Source organism: Cebus imitator, unplaced genomic scaffold (genome assembly GCF_001604975.1).
Source record: "Cebus imitator isolate Cc_AM_T3 unplaced genomic scaffold, Cebus_imitator-1.0 Scaffold131, whole genome shotgun sequence".
Lineage (NCBI taxonomy): Eukaryota > Metazoa > Chordata > Mammalia > Primates > Cebidae > Cebus > Cebus imitator.
Window position 1 is genome coordinate 664775 of NW_016107446.1, and position 26991 is coordinate 691765.

General features: G+C 37.4%; 1 protein-coding gene across 2 annotated transcripts in view; it reads left to right on the forward strand.

The window, feature by feature from the left end:
* Positions 1 to 202: 202 nt before the first annotated feature.
* Positions 203 to 26991, forward strand: part of MRPS9 (mitochondrial ribosomal protein S9) — a 68562-nt gene continuing 41773 nt past the window's right edge. Inside the window, exons 1-2 of one of the 2 annotated variants that reach the window (XM_017541090.2) lie at positions 203 to 367; positions 11339 to 11518. In XM_017541090.2, coding sequence (XP_017396579.1) covers positions 233 to 367; positions 11339 to 11518 — 315 coding nt within the window. In that variant the 5' untranslated portion in view covers positions 203 to 232. The remainder of the gene's footprint in view (positions 368 to 11338; positions 11519 to 26991) is intronic. The other variant, XM_017541091.2, reaches the window with a different exon arrangement.

Sequence of the window (26991 nt, forward strand, 5' to 3'; positions counted from 1 at the left end):
GGCCAAGACGAACGACCCACTAACGCTCCTTCGTGAAGTCGACACCGGCCAGGGGTGGGGTCGGACACGCCCCGCGGACTCCATGCACCCAATCAACGACGTGTCGTTTCGGGCCGCGGGACAGGGAAAAGCTTTTGCTTTCAACCCGCCAGGACCTGGCGCCCATCAGCGCCTGCGCAGTCCCTAGGCCCCGCCCCCTCGCCCCTTCAGTCCTGGATCTCCCACACCTAACATGGCGGCCCCCTGTATGTCCTCCCGCGGAGCAGTTTCCTTCCGGCTGCTTCTCTGGGGTAAGGGTAGCCTCCTCCAGAAGCAAGTCCTCTGGAAAACCATGGCAGCTGAGTTGCAAACAAATGTGAGATTCCAGGTAAGGGCTGGGAGGACCTGGAAGTGGTTTATCTCTGTAGCGCAAGGATGTGGAACCAGCGCGGGCATCCACAGTGGATGCCTTGTGGAGCCTTCCCCCAGCGTCTCACGTGCCTTAGAGTCTTAGATATTTAGTGGAGGTCTGAGTTTGGAGTGAAGAGGTGGGTCTTAGCTTCCAGCGGCTGCTGCGGAGGTTGTTACTTGTTTTGCCGTGTGCAGCGAGGGCAAGTTACCTGCAGGTGGAAGTGGAGTGAGCTCTTTCATTTGGCTGCTGAGCTAAGGGTCAGCGGCTAGGTCTGGTGTGGGGTTCAGTCCTTCCACCCTGCCCTGCTGTCCGGAGAGGAGGAGGGCCGCGCCAGAGAAGAATGATGGGAATCGGATTCCTGTAGGGGCCTGGAAGACAGTAGTGGAGGAATCACGTTGTGTAGAGGACAGTGACTTTTTAAAAGTGCCTTACATCTGCGCAATTTCTGTCTTCTTAATATTCCCGAATCTTTCTCAATGGAAAGATGCAGGTCAGAACTTGTACATTTCCTTTAATCCAGAGGGAAGTGGGGAGCCAACAGCTGGCTGGCTGATAATGCCAGTTTACTGATATGAGCTCGCAGAAGAGGAAAAAGATTTGAGAGGGAGGAAACGAGTTTAGTTTTGGACTATGTTGTAGGCATGCGGGATTTCCAGTAGGTCTATAGATAGGGAAGTCTATAGCTCAAGAGGAGAACTGAATTCGAACTGCCCTGTTAACTTGTAGATGATAATTGAGGCCTAATTTCCTAGAGAGAGTGTACTGAGGAGTAGGCAGAGGGACAAGGCCCTGAAGGGCAGATGAGGAATAAGAGGTCCCAAAAGTTTGTGAATGAGAGACCAAAAAAGCAGGGGAAAAACCAGCCAGTGTGGTGCCATGGAAAACAGGTTAATGTTTCAAGGAGAGGAGTGATAACCAGTATAATTGTTGGAGGAAAGTCAAATACCGTACTTTAAAATCCATATTGAAAAAAAAAAAACACATCTTTTTATATGTTCTTCTTATATATTCTAACCTAGATCAGCCAGTCTATCTATTCATTTGGACATTTGTTTTTATTTTTATTTTTTCTTACTGGACAATGTGCTAGAATTTTTTTTTTCATGCATCTCTGAGTATTTGCTGTATACACATGATTATGAGAGGGACTGTATTATACAGAGTATTTTTATTGTTGATATTTAATATGTGTATTGGGGATGGTTTTCTGTCCCTCCTGGCATCTATTCTATGCTTTTTCCATGTTCTTATAATCATGGATAAACATACATGCACAGGTGTACTTTACAAAAAATGGGACTATATTGGATTACATTTTACTTTTTGCTTTGCTGTATGCAGTGTATTGTATAATAGAAATCCTTCAGGGTTCCCTATTATATATTTAAAAGCATTTTTAACCACTGCATACATTTTAACCACTGTTCCATAATAGAAATGTATCAACGTTAATGTAACAGTTGATGGACATTTGCTTTGTTTCTACTTTCTTTGCTCTAATAAAGTTTCAGGAAACATCTGGTCTAGTTCTTAGGTACTGGTTTAGTAAAATGGATGAAGAATGATTTCTCCTTGTTACTTTAGTTTTCATCTCCTTGACCACTCTTCAAACAGTCCTTTTCCCCCATATGACAAATATTTACCGAGCCAGGCACTGTGAAGTAAACAATTTAAGGTCAAACAAGCAATTACCAGACAGTATCGACCCTTAGCACTCTTAAGGGATGATCCTGAAATGGCTGAATCCCCAGATTCCTGAATACCACTATAGCTTATGTTTTACCACGTGAAGCACAGCTGAGATATAACTGAAACACTTAGCTGACCCCCTTTTAGATTCTTAGTGATTCCATGCATGTGCTTAAAGGCATTCATAAAACTTTTTTTTCTTATCCTGGCACAGACCTTATCTGTCTTAAATATTAATGTTTTTGCACTTCCATCTTCAACATTAATAGATTTCTCTTGGTAGTCTATGTTTTATAAAAGAATAAAAATTTTAATCAATGTGTGACAAAACTGGTCTTTCCTTTGTTCAAAATTTAATCTCCTTAATTACAAAATCACTTCAGAGGTTACAGAAATTTTGAAGGGTATTGGGAGAATAGAATAACAATAAAGTGCATTTCATACAGAGTATTTTTGCATTTTTAAAATATATGTAAATGTATACTAGGCGGTGATATAAACAGTACATATTACTGTGGTTCACAGTTTAAAAAGTTTGAGAAACACTGATACAACAAGAAAAAAGAAGTGAGTTTTGTTAAGCTATTCCTGGGTTCTCAGTTGAAACCCTCGCTAGAAGTCTACCTTTTGCATACCAATCTTGTGGTATATGCATGTTTCATATTAATGCCTCAGTACAATTGCAGATGTCTGAGTGTCCCAAATTTGGGGCAGAAGAGGCAGTCTTACTCATGAATGGCCAAACTTCTCAGATTATATACCCATGAATATCAGGGATCCATAGTGTACTGTGGCATTTACAGAGGTAAATACAGAAAAACACAGAAGTGCTATACCTGAGTCAGATTAGAGTTATTGACCAGATAGACGATCGTCATGGACAGCTTCCCAGAGGAGGCAAAGGAAAATAGCGTCTTTAGCAACAATTAGGAGTTATATGAAAACAGAAAGCTATTTTATTCAAGGAAGATATAATAGGTGCATAAAGGTATAGAGATGTACTGAGTAATAGTGTGTTTTGTCAGCAACAGTTGGTTGTAGCATAGGGTTTTGTTGAGAGAATGGTGAGAGACAGGACTGGAAAGTTTGGCAGGAATCGGTATGGTTTGTTTTGCTATGCTAAGGTAACTGAATTTTTTATCTGTCACAAATGAAAATAGTGTTAGCATTATGATGAGCAGTTGACAGTTCCTTTCCATGCTGTACTACAAAGGTTACCCATGAATTCATAAATTCTCTACCAATACAGGTAATATAGGAATGCTAATTTGGCTTCCTATAATATTTGTGATTTTTATGATAAGAAAAAGCAAAAGACCAATTGCTATTTTGAAAAATATTTCTACAAAACATGAATAGGGTGTCTTCTTTATTTTTCTTTACTACTGAACACTTTCTTAGTGCTTAAACATTCAGTTTTACCAAGCCAAGATACCTTTGTTGATTTAGACCATCTGCCGGAGAAGTGATCAATGACATTAAATGGCCTGGCCCTTTATATTTTGGTTTCACTGTAAACACATTCTTGTATCTGTCTAAAGTATCTGTTTTTCTTTTTTTTAATCTCCCATGCTCCTGGAGGTTATAATATCCTGTATTTATCACAGCATTCTGTTGGTCTGCTGCAATAGGGTCTTAATATATTTTTTTGACAAACGACTAAAAACCACTTTGAGGCCGGGCGCGGTGGCTCACGCCTGTAATCCCAGCACTTTGGGAGGCCGAGGCGGGTGGATCACGAGGTCAAGAGATGGAGACCATCCTGGTCAACATGGTGAAACCCGGTCTCTACTAAAACTACAAAAAATTAGCTGGGCATGGTGGCACGTGCCTGTAATCCCAGCTGCTCAGGAGGCTGAGGCAGGAGAATTGCCTGAACTCAGGAGGCGGAGGTTGTGGTGAGCCGAGATCGCGCCATTGCACTCCAGCCTGGGTAATAAGAGTGAAACTCCGTCTCAAAAAAAAAAAAAAAAAAAAAAAAAAACACTTTGAAAAATAAATGTATAATTGACTTGAATTGGTGTGAGATGCTCTATACAGCTATGTAAATTAGTTAGGCCCCTACCCCCCATAATTTTTGAATATATTTATTTTTAATCCCAGGTTTGCAGCAATGGAAAAGAAAAGCTCTTTGGTAGGATGTGCTTTTCCCTTTGAGATCTAATCCTATCCTTGTCAGGACAGAATTGAGTATGTTCCTCGTTGCTTTAATTATGAAAAATACCTCCACATTAAAATTTACACTTTCCTTATTTCGCAATTTATAAATTTCTTATTCAATAAGAGCTCGATAATAAATGCTATTATCATTCCCACCTATCTTTTCCTAATAAAACAAGATAACTAAACTTTCTTTTACTATGCCTCATTGTTGTAATTAGGATGATGAATGTATCAGCTCTTTGTTGCTATATAACAAATCATCCTGCAACTTAGCAGCTGAAACGACAGACATTTGTCATCTACAGTTTCTGTGGGGCAGGGTTGCCAGGCACACCTTGCTGGGTCCTCTTGCTCAGGGTCTCTGGTAAGGCAACAGTCCACATATTGGCCGGGACTGCAGTCATCTCAAGGCTCCACTGTGGGTGGGGAGAGTCTACTTCCAGGCTCACTCAGTGTTGTCTTTAGCAGGATGTAGATTCTTGCAGGCTGTCGGGCCAAAGGCCCCAGGTCCTTGCTGGCTGTTGGCCAGAGCCCTCCCTCAGCTCATGCCACATGGGCCTCTAGGGCAGCTCAGCACATCTGGCTTCCCTCAGGCTGATCAAGAAAAGGTAAGCAAGAGAGAACAGCAGGTGGCAGATTCACTGGGAGCCATCTCGGAAGCTGCCTACAACAGTAGAAAACCCACGTCTACTTTTTTTCTTGTTGTCTAAGTGTCTCCTGTGTTTACATCTTTCGCCTATGGTCCTTATGTGTGGGCATATGTGGGTGTCTACGTGTGTGCACATATGGGTACATCTGAACACCTGCTGCATCATTCTTTTTGTCAGATAGGATTATTAGCTTAAAGAAAACGGCATCTTTACTGTGTTTTATTTTCTTATCTCATTATGGCAACATTCTCATTTTAACATGACTCATTTCTTTACCGTTATTTCTGTTAACATTTAATACAGAGCCTGGTCTATAATAATTGCTCAAATTTGTTAAATGGACTTGTAAAGTAGTTTATTTCAGAATTTTATTATGAAAAACCAAGCATATAAAAAATAGAACAATATAATGAACTCCACAGATCTGTCAGCCAGCTTCAACAATTATTAATATCTTCCAAGTCTTGTTTTTTTTCCTCCCCTCCCCCTCGCAGAGTCATTTATTATAAATCCCAGACATTCTGTTATTTTACTTATAGGTACTGGAATATGCATCTCTAACATAAAGGTTATTTTAAAAAATAGCTTCCATGCCACCACCATATCTAACAGAATGAGCAGTAATTTCTTATCATCTATTACCTATTTCATGTTCAAATTTCTCTGAATTGTCCCAACAGTAGCTTTTTGTAGTTGGTTTATTTTTATTGGAAGTTAAACAGGGTTTATATGTTTCATTTGATTGGTAAGTATGTTAAGTATCTTAATTTATAACAGGTTGTGGAATTAATATAAATAGTAAATTTTGTTTAAGTAAGTGAATTTCCTTATTGGTTTAACATGGAATCCGTTTCCCCTCCATAGCAACATCCCAGTTTTCCCAGGAGGAATTAGTGCTTTTTCACTGGTTATAGTTGAGAAGACCCGGCCCCCTGCCTGCTTTCAAGTATAGTTCTGTGGGCTCCTGATACCCTTCTAGCAAATGTTTCTTTTGCTTAAGTAAGCCAAAGTCAATTTCTTTTGCTTCCAGCCAGACACCTCTAATTGATAGAAATATAAACTATTCCGGCCAGGCGCAGTGACTCAACGCCTATAATGCTAGCACTTTGGGAGGCTGAGGTGGGCAGATAACAAGGTCAAAAGATCAAGACCATCCTGGCCAACTTGGTGACACCCTGTCTCTACTAAAAATACAAGTATTAGTTGGGCGTGGTGGCAGGAGCCTGTAGTCCCAGCTGTTCGGGAGGATGAGGCAGGAAAATCACTTGAATCCAGGAGGCGGAGGTCGCAGTGAGCTGAGATCTCGCCGCTGCACTCCAACCTGGTGACAGAGCAAGACTCCATCTCAAAAAGGAATATAAACGATTCCAGCAGGTTATTACAATCATTCTGTTGACATCCTTATATTGTTTCTTTCTATTCACATTTTCTCTAATCTGACTTCAGTTTTTACCTTTTCTTCTAATCCTCAGAGTATTTTTTTTGCCTTTTCTATTCAAATTAGCCACACATTCTTCTTTGTTCCATTTTTATCTAATTTAACTAAAAGGAAACTCCTTAATACTACTGTAATACCATTAAAAGACTATACAACACTGGCATTTGGTCAAATTTGGAACATCATTGCTCTGTCAGGATATGTCTGCTTCTTTGGCAGCCTGCATGATTGAAATTATAGTTGTCTGACCTACTGATTGCCTTTAAAAAGAAACAAACCTGTAGAGTTGTATCTATATTCTGTAAACATAAAATCTGAACAAAATTCTCTCCTCATAGCTTTTCCATTGGAAATGGACCCTGTAGAAAATATTGTTGCATTTTTTTGTTGTTTTGAGATGGAGACTAGTTCTGTCGCCCAGGCTGGAGAGTGTGGTAGCTCGATCTTATCTCACTGCAACCTCCACCTCCCAGGTTCAAGTGATTCTCCTGCCTCCACCTCCCGAGTAGCTGGGATTACAGGTGCCTGCCACCATGCCCAGCCAATTTTTGTGTTTTTCGTAGAGATGGGGTTTCACTGTGTTGGGCAGGCTGGTCTTGAACTCCTGACCTTGTGATCCACCTGCCTTGGCCTCCCAAAGTGTTGGGATTACAGGCGTGAGCCACTGGACCTGGCCATAATTTTTTTTTTCTAAGACGGAGTCTTGCTCAGTTGCCCAGGCTGGAGTGCAGTGGTGCAATCTCAGGTCACTACAGCCTCCGCCTTCTGGGTTCAAGCAAGTCTTCTGCCTCAGCCTCCTGAGTAGCTGGGATTACAGGTGCCTGCTATTATGCCCAGCTAATCTTTGTATTTTTACAAAATAATTCCATTGCTGGAATAATTCTGGACATTTAATAAACATATTCAATATCCTGCTATTGATGCTGTGATAGCTTTGTAAATTTAATGTTATAAATGTCCAGAATGTCATACTCTTAAGCAATGTGTAGAAATGTCTTTGAAAAAAGATCCTAAAGATCATTTATGAAAAATAGCAAATTAGGGACATTTTTAAAAGCCCTTTCTAAATGAACAATGAAAATGAATATAAATATGTTTAAACTTCAATTACGTTAAAAGTAGGAAAGCCTCCACCTTATGTCACAAACTCAAGACTGTAGACAGACACAATTTTAAATCAAGTGAAAAACCAAGTCTTCAGTAATCAACTCTTTTGCTTGAGAAGATGCTAAAATGTTGTTGAAACAAAAGGAACAGTGTGGAAGAGACAACTGAAGAAAATACAAAGGGATTTTTACCTAACAAAATGGAAGAATTATTTTACCACAACTACTTCACACTGTCAAGGACATTTAAAAATCAGTTGAGTGAGGGAGAGCTCTATGAGATGCGATAAGACAAGAAGATATGATTAAAAGAAACTGTTGAGGCAAGAATTTTGAGGATAGACCAATGATATAAAAAGCTAAAAATTCATAGTGGCTTCAGTAAGCAGAATTGACACTGCAGAAAGAGGGAAAACACCATGGAGTGAAGATTTCAAAATCATACAGAATGCAGAAACAAGGGATAAGAAATAAGACTAAAAGAAGCTGATCTAAACTGTGGAGAACAGAAGAGCAGATAATTGCTGTGCCTGAAAAACAGAGCTGAATAAGTCAGTAGGAATTCATTGGATATTTATTTTTGAAGTTGACAGGAGAAGTACATTTAAACATTTTATTCAGAGACACATGTATTGTCACTGGTAAAATGAGAGCAAGCTGTATACGGTCCAAATTGCTAGCTCAAAAGCCCCACCCCCCAAAAAAAGCAGTTATTTTTTTTTTCATTAAGCAAAAGAAAGAAAATAGGAAGGAAGCATAAAAAATATAAAGATTAAGACAGAATAGCCATGAAAACCCATGTAACTTGAGTATTCTCATCTACTAAAATCTCAGATTGGGTTAAGAAAACAAAACCTAAAATAGTCTAAAATTTAAATGAAAAGATGGGCAATGATATTCCAGGGAAATGCAAATAGCAGGTTGAAAGGGTTGCAATATTATGACCCAACAGAATCGAAAAAAAATATTACATAGGAGTAGAAAAGCTTGTAATGCCAAACAGTACAGTCTACCCTGAGATGTAACTCTCTGGAACTAAATAGCACATTCAACATACCACTGAAACATCCAAGGAAACCAACCATAGGGAAAGAAAATTGACAAAATATTACAGACGTTGTATGGATAATGGATATCAATTCCTGTCTGTTTGGAATTATTCTCCTGGCTCACTAGTAATGGGATTATCTCTACTTATATTACTAGTAGAAGTAATTTAAGTGTCCAGTATAAATGGATACTTAAAATTTTTTCTCTAATTTCTTTTTTTTTTTTTTTTAATGATGGAGTCTCCCTCTAGTCACCCAGGTTGGAGTACAGTGGTATGATCTCAGCTGACTGCAACCTCCACCTTGCGATTCAAGCGATTCTCCTGCTTCAGCCTCCCGAGTAGCTGGGATTACAGGCTCACACCACCATGCCCTGCTAATTTTTGGAATTTTTTGTAGAGACGGAGTCTCACCATGTTGGCCAGGCTGGTCTCAAACTCCTGACCTCAAGTGATCCACCCACCTTGGCCTCCCAAAGTGCTAGAATTATAGGCGTGAGCCATCGTGCCCAGCCATCTCTAATTTCTTTCTTACAGTTTTTCTGTCTATACTTCACAACTGTTCTTTGAATATGAGGTACTTAGTCTGTTAAACCTACTACCTTTTGCTCTCAGCAGATCATCTTCTATTTCACAGAGAAAATAGTGGGTATAAGACATAAGTAACCTTGCCTTTCTGCCTACCTTCCCTCACCTACAAACGATTTGTTTGATCACTAGCAGAACACATGTTTTTTGTCCTAACACTAGTGCTTGCCATTTTTCCTGCTTCTCTGAAAGTGTCAACCTCATGTCTCAGGTGGATTATTAACAGACCTGTATCTGAAGCTCAGGTCTGTCCACAAGACACACCCACAAAGCCACGTGCCTCCTGGACATCTGTCTTCCTGGGATGTCCATCAACATCTCACACACATTTTAAAATTTGAACGCATCACTTTCCTCTCTGATCTTGCTCCTCCTCTGGAATCCCTTCAGTGAAAGGAGCCATACTCTCCAGGAGGCACATTTTTCCTCCTGAGGGCTGTGGTTGGTGATCGGCAGGGAGTGTGGTTGTAGTGACCTAAAAGAAAGTCTTCTAGATTTTGTTTGAATTGTGGGTTCACTTGCATTAGGGTTGCTTTAGCTATGAACAAAAACATTTTGATACATTATTTATAAAACCAGCAGTGTAATCATCCTTTTGGCAATAGAACATTCGGGAGAATTGTCTCTACTATATGATTGCTACTTTTAGGCCCCCAAATCACACCTTTCCTATGAGTCTTGGGGTAGAAAATTTCTATCCAGTTGGAATATGTGAAGCAACATTCTCCATTGCTCAAAGAAGACGTAGACTTATAAAGAACAAATTTTAAATTCCCCTGGAAAACGGTAAAAAAGTAAGATGGGAACCACTGTGGTTGGGAGTTGGTGTTGGTGGCGCTGGGCTGTGACAGGGGAGCAGGGGTGTATAGACAGGCTACATCTATAAAAGAGCAGACTATGCGTTAGCCAGTTGTGGTCATGCTTTTACTCATTTACAGGAACACTGTATCTTCACAAAGCATTCTAAGAAACGGTAATTACTGGTTAGTAATATATTTTAGAAGGTTGTGATCTCCTAAGTAAAAATAAACTCAAGTTTCAGAGAATTTTAAATTGCCCTTTTCTTACTCATTAAAGAGTAGGAAGAAACTATATTTTTACTATCAATTTGGAAGAGTTTGAAAACATACTTTTTTCATTAATTGGGTATTGCTACATTTCTCCTGTATTCTTATATTTTCTGGTGTAACTTTAGTGACAAATTGCTGTAGAGGCATTTGAATTGAGGGCTCTCGGAAGGGGATGGAGGGAGGAGGGATGGTGCCAGTGAATGGCGTATATCTGAGAGAGATTTATGTTTATGAAAAAGGAAAGGAGTGGATTCCCAAGATTGTAGCTTTAAAGTCTGAATGTTGCTTTAAGAGTGTTTAGAATTGTTGGGGCCACAATGAAGGTTGAGAACCATAGATTTCAGATCTTAAGAAAAGCCAGGACCAGAAAGGTCTGTTCTGATTATTTCCAGCTACTGCATGCAGCTCAATGTCATTTGAAAACATTTTTCTCATTCTTTAGCATCTTTGATTGAAGGTGAAATCTTAATGCCTTGGAGGGAAATTTCTAGTGCCACAGCGTAAAAGGACCAGCAGCCGCAAGTGGGATATAGTTACCGATGCTTTTAAAAGATATGTGAGCCTTTATTTCTGCAGTTACCATGTTAAACCGAATTAGTAATAAGAAATCTTCTGTTTAGTCAAGCATTTTTTTCTTTTTATCAGTTTGATGTAAGGACCATGGAACAAAGTCTTAAGCTAAGCCAAAAGATGGTTGAAGATAGGCTATATTTTTACCCACAAATAAGGTGAATAGCCACAGTGTAAAGTGCTCTTCCCCAGGCCACGCCATTTGCTCTCATGTCTTCTGCTTGCTGGTTTCTGGGTGCCTGTGCATTTGCCTGTTTAAGGGATTAGCCTTTTACTCTTTATTCCATGTGCCAAATATCAACACTCACTCACATTGACCAAGCATTATCAAAAGTGGATGTTTAAAATAGACCAGGAGGTGGCATACGACTTACAGATATTTTTGGTTTTAATGTATTTAAATGCTTGTCACTTAAACTACATTTTAAACAAGCTTTTGAGCAGTGGACACATTCTAGCAACTTTCTTAACAGGCCTTTTAAACTTTTTTTTTAGACTCCAGTTGATTGCAAGTAGTTGCCTCTTTTTATTATGGTATTCAGTATCCTATTTTATTTAAAGACAGTGGCCTAGAAGATCTCAGTTCAATTTATTTTCTTTTCTTTACATTTATATTTTCTTTTAGGTATTAGGGCTAAGTCATATTGCAGTTATAACAAGAAAGAAAAATGTTCCCGCCTTAAAACGTGAAACGTACACAGTGGATTTTATTAAAAAGCAGATTGAAGAGTTCAACATAGGAAAGAGACATTTAGCCAACATGATGGGAGAAGATCCAGAAACTTTCACTCAAGAGGATATTGATGTAAGTACACTTACTCTGTTGGAAAAGTAATTGCTGTGGAGTTTTAGATATTAAAAGCACTTTTCTTCATGAGCCCATTAGCTCTGTGTTTTAATCAAGCTGTCAGAATAAGGAAAAATGTTGCTACACATTGCAAGTTGGAGCCATGGTTTCAAAGAGAAGTGTGCAGGATTTACATAGTATGGTGAGTTTTAGGTGTTACTTAGAAATGAATCTATAAATGCTTATATACTATTTGGAAATGTTTAACCTGTTATATAGTTTTAGACTTAGCTTTCTTACAAAATGATAAAACAGATAGTAACGGAAATAGAGTCAAATTTGTATCAAATCCCATTAGTAAGCCTTGCCCCAGTATTTTTGTCAAATATGTATCTGAATTTTCAAAATGGGGCATAGTCTAAGTGATTTGAAAATTAGGATCCAAATTCTCTTCACTCTTGAATTATTATATTCCTGATAAAAGCAATAATTGTCAATAATATTTTTGCTAGATATCCTAGAGTAGCTAGCAAAGGAAGTTGAATTTAACAACTTTGAATCTTGTCCTCATTTTTAAAAATGAACATCTAACATCCCGTGATGTTTTATATTTAACCAAAGAGCATCTTTGTATAGATAACATTCTTGTATGATTTCAATATTATAATTTTTGCCATTTTATGCTAGTTTAATTTCAATCTTTTTGTATACTTTTCCTGTTTATAAATGGTACTGAAGTATCACTTTCAGGCCCCAGACCAACATTTTATATGCAACCAGAAGGATTTCTTATTGCTCTTCTAGGTTAGGTGATTTAGAGTTAGGGACCTTGTAGCTGCTGTCCTTTTTTTGAATTTTATAGTTATCTGGATGAATATTATCTATAAAGAGAGGCTGTTCTTCAGTTAAGTATAAAATATCATGAGATGTTAGATATTGCTTTTTAAAAATTAGAACATAATTGAAAGTTGTTAAATTTAAGTTCCTTTGCTAGCTATCCTGGGGCATTTAGCAAAAAAGTGTTATTGACTATTAGTGCTTTTATCAGGAATGTAATAATTCAAGAATGCAACAGGAATAGAATTCAGGTTCTAATTTTCAAATTACTTAGAACATAGACTCTCTAGATTCTAAGTTTGCCCACTCTGGACTTTGATGTGAGTAGAATCATATAATATTTGGTCTTTAGTGACTGGCTTCTTTCACTTAGCACAATGTTTTCACATTCATCTATGTTGTGGCATGTGTGTCAGTATTTCATTCCTTTTTATTCCTGAATAGTTTTTGACTGTATGGACATACCATATTTTAATAATTCATTCGTCAGTTGATGTGCATTTGGGTTTCCATTTTTGGTTATGATGAATAATGCTGCTATGAATGTGCATGCTATAAAGTTCTTGTGCAGACATATGTTTTTATTTCTCTTGTGTATATACCTTAGAAACCATTGCTAATCCAAGGTCATGAAAATTCACCCCTGTATTTTCTTCTACGAGTTTTGTAGTTTTAGCTCTTACATTTAGGTCTGATCCATTTTGAGGTAATTTTTGTGTGTGATGTGAGGTAGGGGTCCAGCTTCATTCTTTTACATGTGGACATTCAGTTGTTCCAGCATCATTTGTTGGAAAGACTATTGTTTTCACATTGAATTCTTTTGTCACTCATACTGAATATCAGTGTAACTATGAGGGTTTGTTTCTGGACTCTATTTTATCCCATTGATCTATACACTTATCCTTATGCTAGTACCACTTTGTCTTGATTACTGTAGCTTTATAGTAAGTTTTGAAATTGGGAAATGTAAGTACTCCTACTTCTTTCTTGCTTTTTTTTCATTTGAGGTGGAGTCTGACCCTGTTGCCCAGGCTGGAGTGCAGTGGCGTGATCTTTGCTCACTGCAATCTCCACCTCCCGCGTTCAAGCAATTCTCCTGCCTCAGCCTCCTAAGTAGCTGAGACTCCAGGCACGTACCACCACACCCAGCTATTTTGTATTTTTGTAGAGACAGGGTTTCACCATGTTGGCCAGGATGGTCTCCATCTCTGGACCTCATGATCCACTTGCCTCAGCCTCCCAAAGTGCTGGGATTATAGGCGTGAACCACCATACCTGTCCTTCTTGCTTTTCAAGATTATTTTGGCTGTTCTCTGCTCCTCAAATTTTCATATGAAATTTTAGGACTAGCTTGTCAGTTCCTGCAAGGAGCCACCTAAGATTTTGATAGGGATTGTGCTGAATCTCTAGATAGATTTTGGGAGTATTCCCATCTTAATTAAGTCTTCTGATCTCTGAACATGGGGTGTCCTTCTATTCATACAGATTCTCTTTAATTTCTCTCAGTGATGTTTTATAGTTTTCAGAGTCAAATTTGGCACTTTTATGTTGAATTTATATCTAAGCATTAATGTCTTAAAAACTTCTATTGTAAATAGAATTGTTTTCTTTTATGATATTTTCAGTTTCTTATTGCAGGTGTATACAGTTGATTTTTGTATATTTTTGATTTTGAATCTACATCCTTCCTGAACTTACTAATTCTCATAGTTTTTAGTGGACTCCTTAGGATTTTCTAAATACAGGATAAAGCAGGAGAGCCCATATATAGAAAGGTATAACAGGGTATCCCACATATATACAAATCCCAAAGAATCCGCTAAAAACCCTGAGAACTAGGACATTTCACCTGCAAATGGAAATAGTTTTATTTCATTTTTTTCTAATCTGGATACTCTTATTTCTTTTTCTAACCTAATTGCCTTGGCTAGAACCTCTAACACTGTTGAGTAGAAATGGCAAGAGTGGATATCCTAAGTTTGTTCCTGATCTTGGGGGAAAGCATTCAGTCATTCGCTATTAAATATGATGTGGGCTGTGGGTTTTTCATGGATGCTCTATCAAATTCAGTAAGTTTTTTCCATACCTAGTTTCTTTTTCTAACTTTTTTGTTGTGTGTTTAATGTTTTTATCATGAAATGATATTGGATATTGTCAGATGCTCTTCCTTTTTGATGATTTTTTTGGCTTTTGGCTTTTCTGTTGGTATGATATATCACACAAATTGATTTTTATATGTTAAACCAACTTTCCATTCATGAAATAAATCTCACCTCTTTGGTGTGTATAATCTCTTTTATATGATTCTGGGCTTGGTTTGCTAGCATTTTCTTGAGGATTTTCATGTTTAGTTGATATTAGTCTATAGTTTTCTTATACTGTTTGTCTGGTTTTGGTATCAGTAATACTGGCCTCATTGAATGAGTTGGGAAGGGCTCTCTTCTATTTTTGGAAGAGTTTGTCAAGAATTTGTATTAATTATTCTTTAAGTATTTGGTTGAATTCACCAGTAAAGCCATCTGGGCCTGGGCTTTTCTTTGTGAGTAGTTGTTGTTGTGTTTTTTTAACTTGCTTACTTTTTAAAATGGTCCTCCCTTTCTCCTTGTGGTCTCTGTGTCCCTGAGTGACTGTTCTCAGCAGCAGGATTTCATTACCCAACTGAGTTTACTATGTTTTGAGCAACGCTTAACTACCTTTTTGGTTTGTCTCTTTGATTGATAGAGACGATGTCTTCCTATGTTGTTGCCAGGCTGGTCTGGAACTCTTAGCACTAAGCCATCCCCTGACCTTGGCCTCCCAAAGTGCTGGATGATTAAAGGCATAAGCCACCATGCCCAGCCCCTCTTAACTACCTTTTTGGATGTACACTGGGCATTTGTATGTAGCTTATTGAAAGAAGCAGAATCATTCAACAATTTTGTAATTTTATCTGAAGGGATAAGCATTTTACAGTGTAAATATTAAACGTGAATTTTGTTGTTTGGAGTAGTTTGTTCATTGTTTGGATGTTTACCCAGAGTTTTTTATGTTAATGTGATTTTCATGAGGATTTAATTTATACAGAGTAGCCATGGTCTATTATTTAATTCAATTACATAGTTAAAAGTCTAGGCTCACTATAATTTTCACTTAGACAAATTAAGCACTATTGTATTCAGATTAAACTATTAGTTATTTTATATATTTTAGAAACTAGTTTTTCCCATACTAGTTATCCAGTTACTAAAATAATGATTGTGAAGACCATTTATGAAATGCATTTGAGCAAAACGTTTAAGATTTAAAACAACTCTTTCATATATTAAAGTATCTGTTAAACATTTTTGTTAAAGTATTTATAACAGATACAAACAGGTGATTTTACCTAGAGAATCTTTTTAATATTTAGAGAAATATAGAAGGATCCCATAGCTTAGTGAATACATTATCATTCAACTGGGTAGAAACAAATTTTTTAAGAATGTATTTAGTTCTGGTTCTCAAAATAGATAATTATTTTTCAGGGAAGAGATATTTAATATCACTATGTAAAGATAAGTGGTGGCAGGTATTCTGTACTTTTAAAACTATATGTTTGTATATATGGTAAAAGCAACTTGATGTCATCTTGTGTGATTGTGTTAACAAAATACTATAAAAATCTACCTTTAGATTTAGCCAATTAAGTAATCAAATCATGAATTAATATGAAAAACAACCAATCGCTTCTTTAAAATATATAGACTCTTCTAAAATGAGGTTGAATTTCTTGTGAGGAATATAAATGCAGAACATGTAGACAGCTTTATTAGATTGATTTTTTTCTGTCTTTTTATTAAAAATAAATTCATCATAGTTGAAATGATCTTTTAGAAAAATACAGGAACTGGGATTAGGAGAGTCCTTGTGATGTCACTAGGTAGTGTCGTTGAGCAAGTCAGGGCTCTCTGTCACTTGATTTTCTTATCTATGAAATAATAATACTCACTTGCCTACCTCAGGATATATCTAAAAACCATGACATTAATGCAGTGTGTTATTATTCCTGTTACTATTAACAGTGATAAATACCATCTGCCATCACTGGAATCATTCTCTAGTTCTCTGCTTTGTCACACAAGTCTTCCATGCCACCTGAGAATGAGTGCTGGGGGGAATCATCTGAAACACTGTTGGGAACATTGATTTATCACTGATTGACTAAAGGGGAGATTGCTTTATCTCCTGTAGGTTGATATTATCTCACCTAGCTTGGTATCTAAAAAGCCCATATGGAAGTAAGTGTTAACCATTTTCTTTGATACCAGTGACATAATTCTGCTGTGCTAGACTTTGCTGCAAGTGATAGATGGCTTCACTGACTCTTGTGGCATTTTATTAAATGTACTGGACCCCTTTTGGCATCAAATTTTATTAAATTTAGTGGACCACCCTCCCAGCTTTGTGGCACTTGAGTAGACGTAAAAGCAAAAAAGGACAGTGACAACCATTACCAAAGAATTAAAATTACATACTCATGGTTTCCTGTTTTCATTTATGTTTTTTAAACTGTTGTTTTTAAAAGTGGTTCAACAGTGTGTATCAACTGAAAGGGACACTGTGGCTGATGAGACAGCATTTCCATGCTGCAACAATGAGTTATTTCTGAAAACAAAAATAACTTATCCAAATTATTTTTATAATTTATCCAAAAATAATTTATCCAAAATTAAGAAAATATTTTAAGTTTCCATTCCAATTGCTGTTACATATTTAGAAGTTATCATGCTTTTTAAATGTTTGGTTTTTAATACATTAACTAAGACTAGGAACAGTAGCTTTTCTCTAATTATTTAGTATGATTAGGAAATTAGATAATCCACAAAAATTTTTCAGATAAGGGAAACCTATTTTTAAATGTTATTTGTAATGAAAACTACCACCACATACTGAAAACCTTCTATGTATGTGTGAAATGCCATCTGGGAGCCTGATATACATTGCCACATTTTATCTTTGTAAAAACCTTATGGGATAGGTATCTTCTATTTTTTTTTTTTTTTTAAATAATACTAAGGCTTTACAAGGTCTTTATCCAAAAATTGTTCTTTCTACACTTTCAGATTAATTTTTTAGATAACATTTTCTAAAATAAATTTCAGTCTCCCGCAGTCTTATTTAGTAAGATATAGTGAGTATAATTTAACCTTACAGTGCCTTAGGATTTTCCTTTTTAGTATGGTTGTTAGCCCCTGACTCTAGCTTGTAGAGACTGCCTGTACCTGCAATGAATGGCCTGGCTATGCTGTATTACTGATTCTTGTCACCTCCCTAGCTGTCAAGACGTCTTATGTCTGCCTCTAGCCACTCTCACCTGTCTTCCAACCTTCTGGCATAACTAAACTTGTTAGGCATGTGAATTAAAATCAAGAGCCATTGGACTCTGAGTTAGGAATTATGTGCCCCTCCTAGTAAATAAAATCCATGAATTTATGTCAGCTGTTGCAACTTTTTATAGGTCTTTTTCATTGATTTCTAGTTTTACAACTTTACTTCAGAGGGTTAAGTTTGAGTAGAAATCTAGCCTCACTGAATATAGCATATATAATTTATGTGTGAAAATTATACCTTAGCTAATCTAATATGCTAGTGATTCCTTAAGGCCTATTAAAGAGTACAATGTGAGTTGGTAAAAGGAATATGATGGATAAAATTTTTGAATAAAAATAATTCTGCTTATCACTGTTGGTACTTATTTTAAAGTTATATCACTTAGAAGATTTATCATTATTGTTAAGGCTACAGGATTCTATATATTTCAGAATTTTCCTTCCAAAATTACTTTGCTCTAGTTGGTGTTCAATCTTATTACATTTACAAGAAAAATATTATTTTTATTGGTGAAAAAGTAAAGTACTATCACTAAAAAGAAATTAGTCATTGGCGGGTATAGATTTTCTTCATTTCAGAATAGTTTAATTTTTGCCCAGTTTTAAAAATTATATTGAAACAAAATAAACTAGCTATTGTTCTTACCCACTGAACCATGATGGTACTACTAATGACCTTTAGAAGCTCTAACAGGAGGAAAAACAGGTAGCCTCTAACAAAATTAGTAGTGTATATGGTGTTAGGCTGAAAGTACTTTAAATGCAGGCTAAATATTTTGCGAATAGACCTCAATGCTGTTATCCTCAACTCAGGTTTCATAAATGTTTCACAGGTTACTGCCAAATGTTGATCAGTGTGTAAAAATTATTTTTGGCTGTAACAGTATATGAAATGTTAGGAGGAATCTGTCAGTTCGAACTTTGAGCTGAATGAGTCTTGTTTTTTAGTGTAAAGAAGATTTGGGGTGTATGGAAACCAAAGAACTAAGCCCATGAGTGTGTAACAGAGGCAGCAGAAACAGTTTTCCTTAATGACCCCAAGACTAAAGAATAGCTAGGTGAAGAGAGCAGCCAGTGCCAGGGGAACTTTATAGACTTTGTAACACCTCCTTCTGCTAGAGCAGATGTGGGGTAACAATGATTGCTAACCTGTCATGTGTACCATCAAAAATTCTTTTACTCAAAATCATACTGTAAACACCAGAAAGATGAGGACCAATGATATTTACATTTTCCTTTTTCAATTAAGCATGTAGTTGTTATAAAGTTTAGGTTGAAGACTTTTCAGTTATATTAAATATTATGAATACAGACTTGCACTTCCATTTACTATATGTCTTTATTTGGGAATTAAAAGTTAAGTTCTACCTTACTATAGAATTTTAGGAAAAAAGCCAGCAAATTGATATATAGCACTGCTGAATCTACCAATTACTTTTTAATTGGTATTATAGACCTCATTCTGAAACCAGAATGTTTTATTCTCCTAAGTGTGAATATGCTGTATGAAGTTTCTCTAATTGATTTGCTGTGCCCATTCCATTTGATGTATCATTTTTCACAATATTTCATAATTTGTGCTCACTTCTAATGAACAGAGTCGTTAGGACAGGCATGTCTAAGTACAACTGACAGCTAACATTAGGTGCCAGATGCAGTTTATAAAGCTATGTAAAACTGTAGAGAACAGTTTAAATAAATTAGCACCTGTACATTAGTCTCACTTGCTGGTAATTTATAAGCGAATCAGTAGAGATGACATTTAGGTAAGTCATTGATCAAGTTAACAGCTGCAGACCCACTGCCCAGCTGGGATACCTAATTAATAGAGATTGCATTCCTGACCCAGTACTTCTGGGTTGAGTCTGCAATCCTTTTATACTTTGACTTAAGCCTAATAATATATTCAGATACTTTGCCTTCATTTTAGGGAACTGTTGAATACCAGTATTCTAGTTAAAACCCAAAAATGGAAGAAACATGTTTACTAATAAGGATTACCTTACTCCATTTCTATTTGGATTAAATTTTTGATTAAAATTTGCATTCTTACCTTTTCTTTCTCTTCTGTCAGCACTTTTTTGTTTTGGATTCACATTAAGTATAGGTCTTTTGCTTTTGTTTTGTGGTTTTTTTTTGGGTGACCAACCAATCATTGACCCTAAACTGTATGTGTAAAAATTTCTTAAAGTGTAGCATTAGTTTAAAACACCTAACAACTTTGCCAAGTTAAATTTCATACCGATTTTAGAATTGAATATGGGAAATATTAAGCCAGAACTTATTTTGGGAAAATGCCTTTTGTTTGCTATTCCTGTGGCAGATATTCTTCTGAGTGAATTTAAAAATGAAAGATTAGGGCATCAGCAACCTTAAATCAGAGAGTAAGGCAATGATTTTTGTATGTAGTTGAGATATGTGAACATGGATGGTGAGGATGTTTGAATACTCGTGTGTTTACTAGAGGCACCACAAAAATCTGGTTCTTAGACTGGGAAAAGGTTTCTTGAAACATGAATGCGAAACCAAACACAAATACCTGGCTAGCAGGATTATTTTGAAGCTTATGGAGAAACTGTTAACTGAGTCCCAACTGATACACGTATTTTCATTTTTTGTGGGTTTTTTTTTTTTTTTTTTTTTGAGTAAGGATTGGGTATTTCTTAGTTTAAATAAAAATTTTTTATGAAGGTTGTTTAGAAGTGAAAAAGTGTTTATTTCAGATAATTACAAAATTTCTGTTAATTCTGTCATGATTGGTAAGCTTGTCCAAGTCGGTCAAATCACAATTTGGATGTGAAATCCCGATTTTCCTTTAATTGTAAGATACCTGGGAGACTAAACTACTTGTTGGCACTTTTCTTCTAGTGCCTAGTAAATGCCATACACATTCTGGGGCCAGTGAACATTGACAGTGAGCAGATAGGTTAACATTAACAGAGAGTATTTCCCTCACCACCTTCCCCCAGTGATTTTCTGGTTGGCTTAAAGACCTTGAAGTCTTGTTCTAACATTTTCTTTGCCTTTGTGTTTCTCATTTTGTTTTCTTATATTTCTGAACCTTTCCCAACCACATCTTTGCCCTAATCAAAATTTTTTTGGAAGTAGCCCTTCTATCCTAACCATTTTTGTTACTTATTCTTTATAGTTATTTTATTTGAAATGCCCTCCTTAGTGTTAATTTTATTTTAAGCTTAATGCTTTACGTTGGATTGGGAAATTACAATTGTTTGTTTTTGTTTTTTTGAGACAGAGTCTCACCCTTTTGCCCAGAGTGGAGTGCAGTGGTGTGAGCTCAGCTCACTGCAACCTCCGCCTCCTGCGTTCCAGTGGTTCTCCTGCTTTACAGGCAATGCCACCATGCCTGACTAATTTTTGTGTCTTTAGTAGAGACAGGGTTTCACCATGTTGGCAAGGCTGGTCTCAAACTCCTGACTTCAGGTGATCTGCCCATCTCAGCCCCCAAAGTGCTGGGATTTTATAGGCTTGAGCCACTGCACCTGGCCACTGTTGTGTGTTTTGGAAAGCTCCAAGGACTCAAGAGATCAGCTCATGGAAGACTTTATCTTCAATGAAGTGTTTTCTCAATATGGGGCAAAGGCTTTTGAGGAGAGCTTGGGAAAGTCTCTTGAGCCATTGGCTTTGGAGAGAAACTGATTGAGTACGCCAAAGGGCAAAATAGTAGGGGGTAAAAGCAGAGATGAAAAGTTAAATATCGTATTGGAAGGGCTTGGACAAATGTCTTTCTACTGAAATAAACTTCAAGTTATAATGCCCTAGTAGACCACCTTACAGGCAGGCAAAACTAAAACAGTGGATGTGTGGCACTGAGCTGGTTTCACATAGCCTGGCTTTGAATTAGGCCTGCAACATTATTGGTCAAAGATGTTGAAATCTTTACATTGGGCCTTGTGGGGTGGGAAGGCAGTCTGAGAGGAAGAAAGCTGGAAAGGTATCGTGCTCCCTGGGTGGGCCTTGCTCCCTCTACAGGGATGGTATGGGGTGAGCTTCGTCATACCTGAGGCAGAACCTCCAGTGACAAGAGACAGCAGTAACTTCAGCAAGACAGTGCTGGTAAAATTGTGCCTGGTACTGAAATGCAGACTGCAGCAGATGCATTTTGATGCTTTTCTGACACATAGAATTTCTAATAGTGCATAACTACCAGCAGCAGGTTTGGAGAGAAAGATGATAGTGCCCCATTCCTCCCCACCATCCCTGCTTTTGGAATGGTGATGAGGAAGAATTATTTCAGAACTGGACTGAAAGTTGCACTACCTGGGAGGAGGAGCATTGGGGACAGTATTCCCTAGGGGGCACATTGCAAGTAAGATACTGTCCATGTGGGCACTTAGAGAGGACATTATTCCTTCAGGTCGACCTTCCTAGTACATAAGATAGAGGTCTGTGCTTGTCATTTTGCTTTGTTGGTTTTTCTTGCTGAAGATTTGTTTCTAGGAGAAAGAAACTGCAAAAACAAGCAGAGAAGGTTTTCAGTATTTGTCACAACTTGATATTTACATATTTTTCTTTCTAGTAGCAAGCTAAGATTAACTGCAGAAATGAACAACAAAGCATAGGGGGAAAACTGGAGCTGATCCGTAAGGACCTCTGAATGAATATAGACTACAAGAAGGCTGATTGGGAAAGTGAAGGCGTTTGTAATATTACTCTCATTTTTACTCCATATGCACATTTATGTTACACACACACACACACACACACACACACACACACTCTCTCTCTCTCTTTCTCTCTGTCTTACATTTTCCTATTTTCCTACTGCTTCCTGTATGTAAATATTTCCACACACACACACCCAACTTTGAAGTCCAGTCTGAATGAAATAGGGTACCGAAACTCAGTTCTTTTTTTTTTTTATTGAGATGGAGTCTTGCACTGTCGCCTAGGCTATTTAAGAGAGTAAAGTAAGTCTGTCACGCTTAGTAGCAGAAGCCCTCTGTAGTGTTAAGAGATGTCAGGAAATGCAGCCTTACAGCTGGTTGTCATGATACGGAGTTACCCATCCAAGCCCTCAAGGAACGAATACTGAAACACTGTTTCCAGCCTTTTCACTTCACAGGAGAGAAAGTTAGGAATGGCCATTATTACTAGCTTTCTTGTAGAAATCCTCTATTCAGAGACTACTTGGTTGTTAATATTCTGTCTTGTTGTTTTTTTTTTTTTTTTTTTTTGAGACAGAGTCTTGCTCTGTCACCAGGCGCCAGGCTGGAGTGCAGTGGCGCAATCTCGGCTCACTGCAAACTCCGCCTCCCGGGTTCAAGCAATTCTCCTGCCTCAGCTTCCGGAGTAGCTGGGACTGCAGGCGTGCGCCACCACACCCAGCTAATTTTTGTATTTTTAGTAGAGACGGGGTTTTACCATGTTGGCCAGGATGGTCTCCATCTCTTGACCTCGTGATCCGCCCACCTCAGATATGTGTTTGTTAATTTAGATCAATAACATTACATTACAGAATTTAACCTTTTAACAGTTTCATGAAGTTTTTAAAACCTTGCTGAAATACACCTCAGTAATATTAGTACATTGCTGAATTGCACAATTAAAATTAATTGACAGTAAATAACATGAAATTGATAGTAAATAAAATGAAAATTAACTTCCTCAGTTGCACCAGCCACATGTCAGTGGGCGTAGTAGCCACATAGGCTACTGGCTGTCATTTTGGACAGCACAGATTATAGAATATTTCCATTATCAAGGGAAATTCCACTGGACATGTTAGGATTGCTCCTTCATTTCTTCTCAAGTAAAAATTTGTAATTTTTGCTTTGTGTTACTTACAGGAAAGAAAATACTTGGAAGTATAAGTAATACTGGTTTATAGTTTCTATTTTGTCTTTCACTGAAACAATTCAAAACGCCTGAAGAATTGGCCTTGAAAACAGTTCAAAAATACTACAAAAGAGAAAATATTAGAAGTATAGAACATGGTTGCTTTTATCAGAATGAAACAGCAATGGGCCAGGTGCCATGGCACATGCTGTAGTCTCAGCTTCTTGGGAGTCTGAGGCAGGAGGATTTCTTAAGCCCAGGAGTCAAGGCTGTAGTGTGACATGATCACATCTGCTCTTGGGCAGCACAGTAAGACCCAATCTCTAAAAAATAAACAAAAAGTGTATTAAAACAATCACAAATTATAGAAAAACAAAAGGTTTATATGACTTGTATGTGTATACATATTATTTATGTATTAATATGTATATTGCACGGATGTTGGAACCGGAATGGAAAAACACCAAAACACTCTACTAACAATAGCAGTAAATACTAATTTGTGTACTTTTTCTTATGAAAAACTTCATTCATACAGAAAAAGAGAAATTCTACAATGCATACCCATATGACTGTCACCTGGGTTAACTTTTTAACATTTTGCCGTATTTGCTTCAACTATATGTTTTTTGGCTGGACTTTTTTTTTTTTTTTTAGGCAGAGTCTTGCTCTGTCACCCAAGCTGGGGTACAATAGTGCGATCTTGGCTCACTGCAACCTCTGCCTCCTGGTTTCAAACTATTCTCCTGCCTCAGCTTCCTGAGTATCTGGGATTACAGGTGTGCACCACCACTCCTGGCTGATTTTTTTATTTTTAGTAGAGACGGGGTTTTACCATGTTGGCTAGGCTGGTCTCAACTCCTGACTTCAGGTGATCTGCCTACCTCAGCCTCCCAAAGTGCTGGGATTACAGGCATGGGCCACCATACCCGGCCCACTGTTTTATTTTAAAGTAAAATACAAATATCATGATTCTTCACTCCTAAATACATCTTCAAAAACTAGGACATTTGCCTATATAACCACAATATTATTAACACATCTAAGCAAATTAATCTGAATATAGTCTATAGCAGGAGGTGGAAAATTCTATCTATGAGTCTGTATTTACATTTTCCTAGTTGTCTATAAAATAGTTTTTATAGCTGGTTCTCTCAGGGGCCCTGAAATCCATTTGGCTGTTAATTTATTCTTTGAGTATCTGCTATGTTCTAATTCTGGAGTGAAAAATTATTGACTAAGACAAAGTCCTTTGCCTTCAAAAACACACCTATAGACACAACCAAGGTAAAATCAAAGATTTGGTAGCAGGGCATGGGAGAAAGAAGAACTGGTAGAAAGCAAAACAAGTTATTTGAGGAATGCTTTTGGGTGTGCTCTGTGGATACATCAATGGAAAAGTCCCTAAGGCAGTTGACAAATAGTTTGGAGCTACAGAAATAGATTTGGGCTCTCTCCCCACATAAATTTGCTTGAAAGGAAGAGAGATGGAACTCTGAGGAAACAGCACTTAAGGGATGAGCAGAGGGTTTGGAAGAGACCAAGAGGAAACTTGCAGAAAGGTAGAAGGGAATGTGGCTGGAAGAAGCAAGTGAGGTAGCAGCCTCTTACGGATGAGACCTGAAAGCAGGTCACCGGATTTGAAAAAAAAGGCCTCAGTGACCCCTGACAGAGTAACCGCAGGACCGGAATTATGGTTAGGCCAGATGGAAATCTGTGGAATAAAGCAGTGGGTACTTCAGGGAGTGGGTAGATGCTTCTCAGAACAGGAATGTGAGTGAGAATCGAGTTGTTTATGGGCCTGGATACCACCAGGAGCACAGTCTTGTTTAGATGGGTACTTCACATGATCCTTGAGGTTGCTCACAAATGTGGCATCACTGGTATGGAAAGGAGAAAGCTGGACCTCAGCACTTGGTGAGTGCTGTGAGCAGTGTCGAAGCTGAAGGCAGTGACAAGGATGGGGAGAGAATGGAATGGCCAAGATGGTGTGGACCTTGAAAGAGGCTTGTTCTCTGTTTGACTGAGGTGGCACCAAGAGAAGTAATGGAGAGACCAGTGGAATAGGGAGGGCTTCCAGGCAAGGCTACATTTGATCTTCTTCTTGAAAGACAGGCATGTTTTAAGTGGAGAAATAGAACAACAATATTCCAGGCGGACAAACAATGTGCAAAGGCATTTGTTTAGAAAGGAAGAAATGACTGGTAAAAAGAGACAGATGTAAAGTATCACTGAAAAGAGTAGATGACCTCTCTCCTTTGTACCGTACCTCTGTGTAACCTCTAAGTATTTCTATCATAGGTCCTGTGTATATTATTTCATTACGTTGTATTATTTTATGTGTAATATTATAGCAGCCCCCGTATTTGAGACTGCATATGCATCTGTCTCCACTGATAGAATGATGTCAGGAGCCATATCTTAATATTTAGCTTTCTAAACTAGCAGAGTGTCTAGAACTCAGGTGGGATAAATATTTGTTGAATAAAATTTATTTAGGTAAATACTCTTATTTCTTTCTCTATAAGCACATTTGGCTTTTTCTCCTAATTTTACCACTGAATAGCTGGATGTCCTTGATGTCAGTGAAGAAGTGAAACTCTTATCTTAGAGAAGTAGATTGGTTCCCTGTTATGGGCAAAGAAGAATATATTATGAAATGAAATTTCAGAAAGTTCAGATTCTGGCTTTGCCATTCATTTTAGTGTAATCTTGGGCAAGCTACTTAACTGCTGCTTCTTGATCTGTAAAATAGAGCTCATGAATGGATGCTATTTTATGTCATAAAATAATATGGGAAATCATGTGCTTTACATAAACTGAAAATTTTTGTGTAGTTAATTAATAGCTCTTGAATGACTACTGTGTTGTACTTTTCTAAATACCTTTTAAATCCTCACAGCAGCTAGATAAAGTTGATATCCTTGTACATCAGAATCACTGGGGGTGGTAGTATTTGAAAAGTCTTATTATGGTTCTAATAAGACACGATGAGGATTATGTTATTATTTACACTTTCATCGTGTTTTCATGTTCTCCGCTCCCTTTCTTTTGAACTCTGCAGTGTGTAGAGAAAGTAAAGATTTCCCTGTTTTACAGCATATTACTCTGCCCAAAACAAATCTATAGGCTTTTCAATTCAGTATTAATACTCAAGATTCTCTCGTTATATGTATTTGCTATTTATCTCAAAAGGATATTCATCTACTTATATTTTAACAACTGTGTGTTAACTGGAAGTTAAGCAGACACAAAAAGAAAAGCAACAAAATTATTTTTTTCCTAGTAGCCAGGTAGTCCTTTGTTTACTTCAGAATCTGTAAAAAAGAAAAAGAAAAAAGTCTGCATAGAATGCCCATAGGAGATAAATGGAAGTAAGAGGTTATTGTCATGTTAGTACTATTCCATGCATACTAAACAGATGCAGACAGCGTGCCAGTAATGTGTCTCTTCTGTTTTGTGTGTTTTGTTATTTAGTTTAAAAACAACTGATTTATTTTATTTCCTATT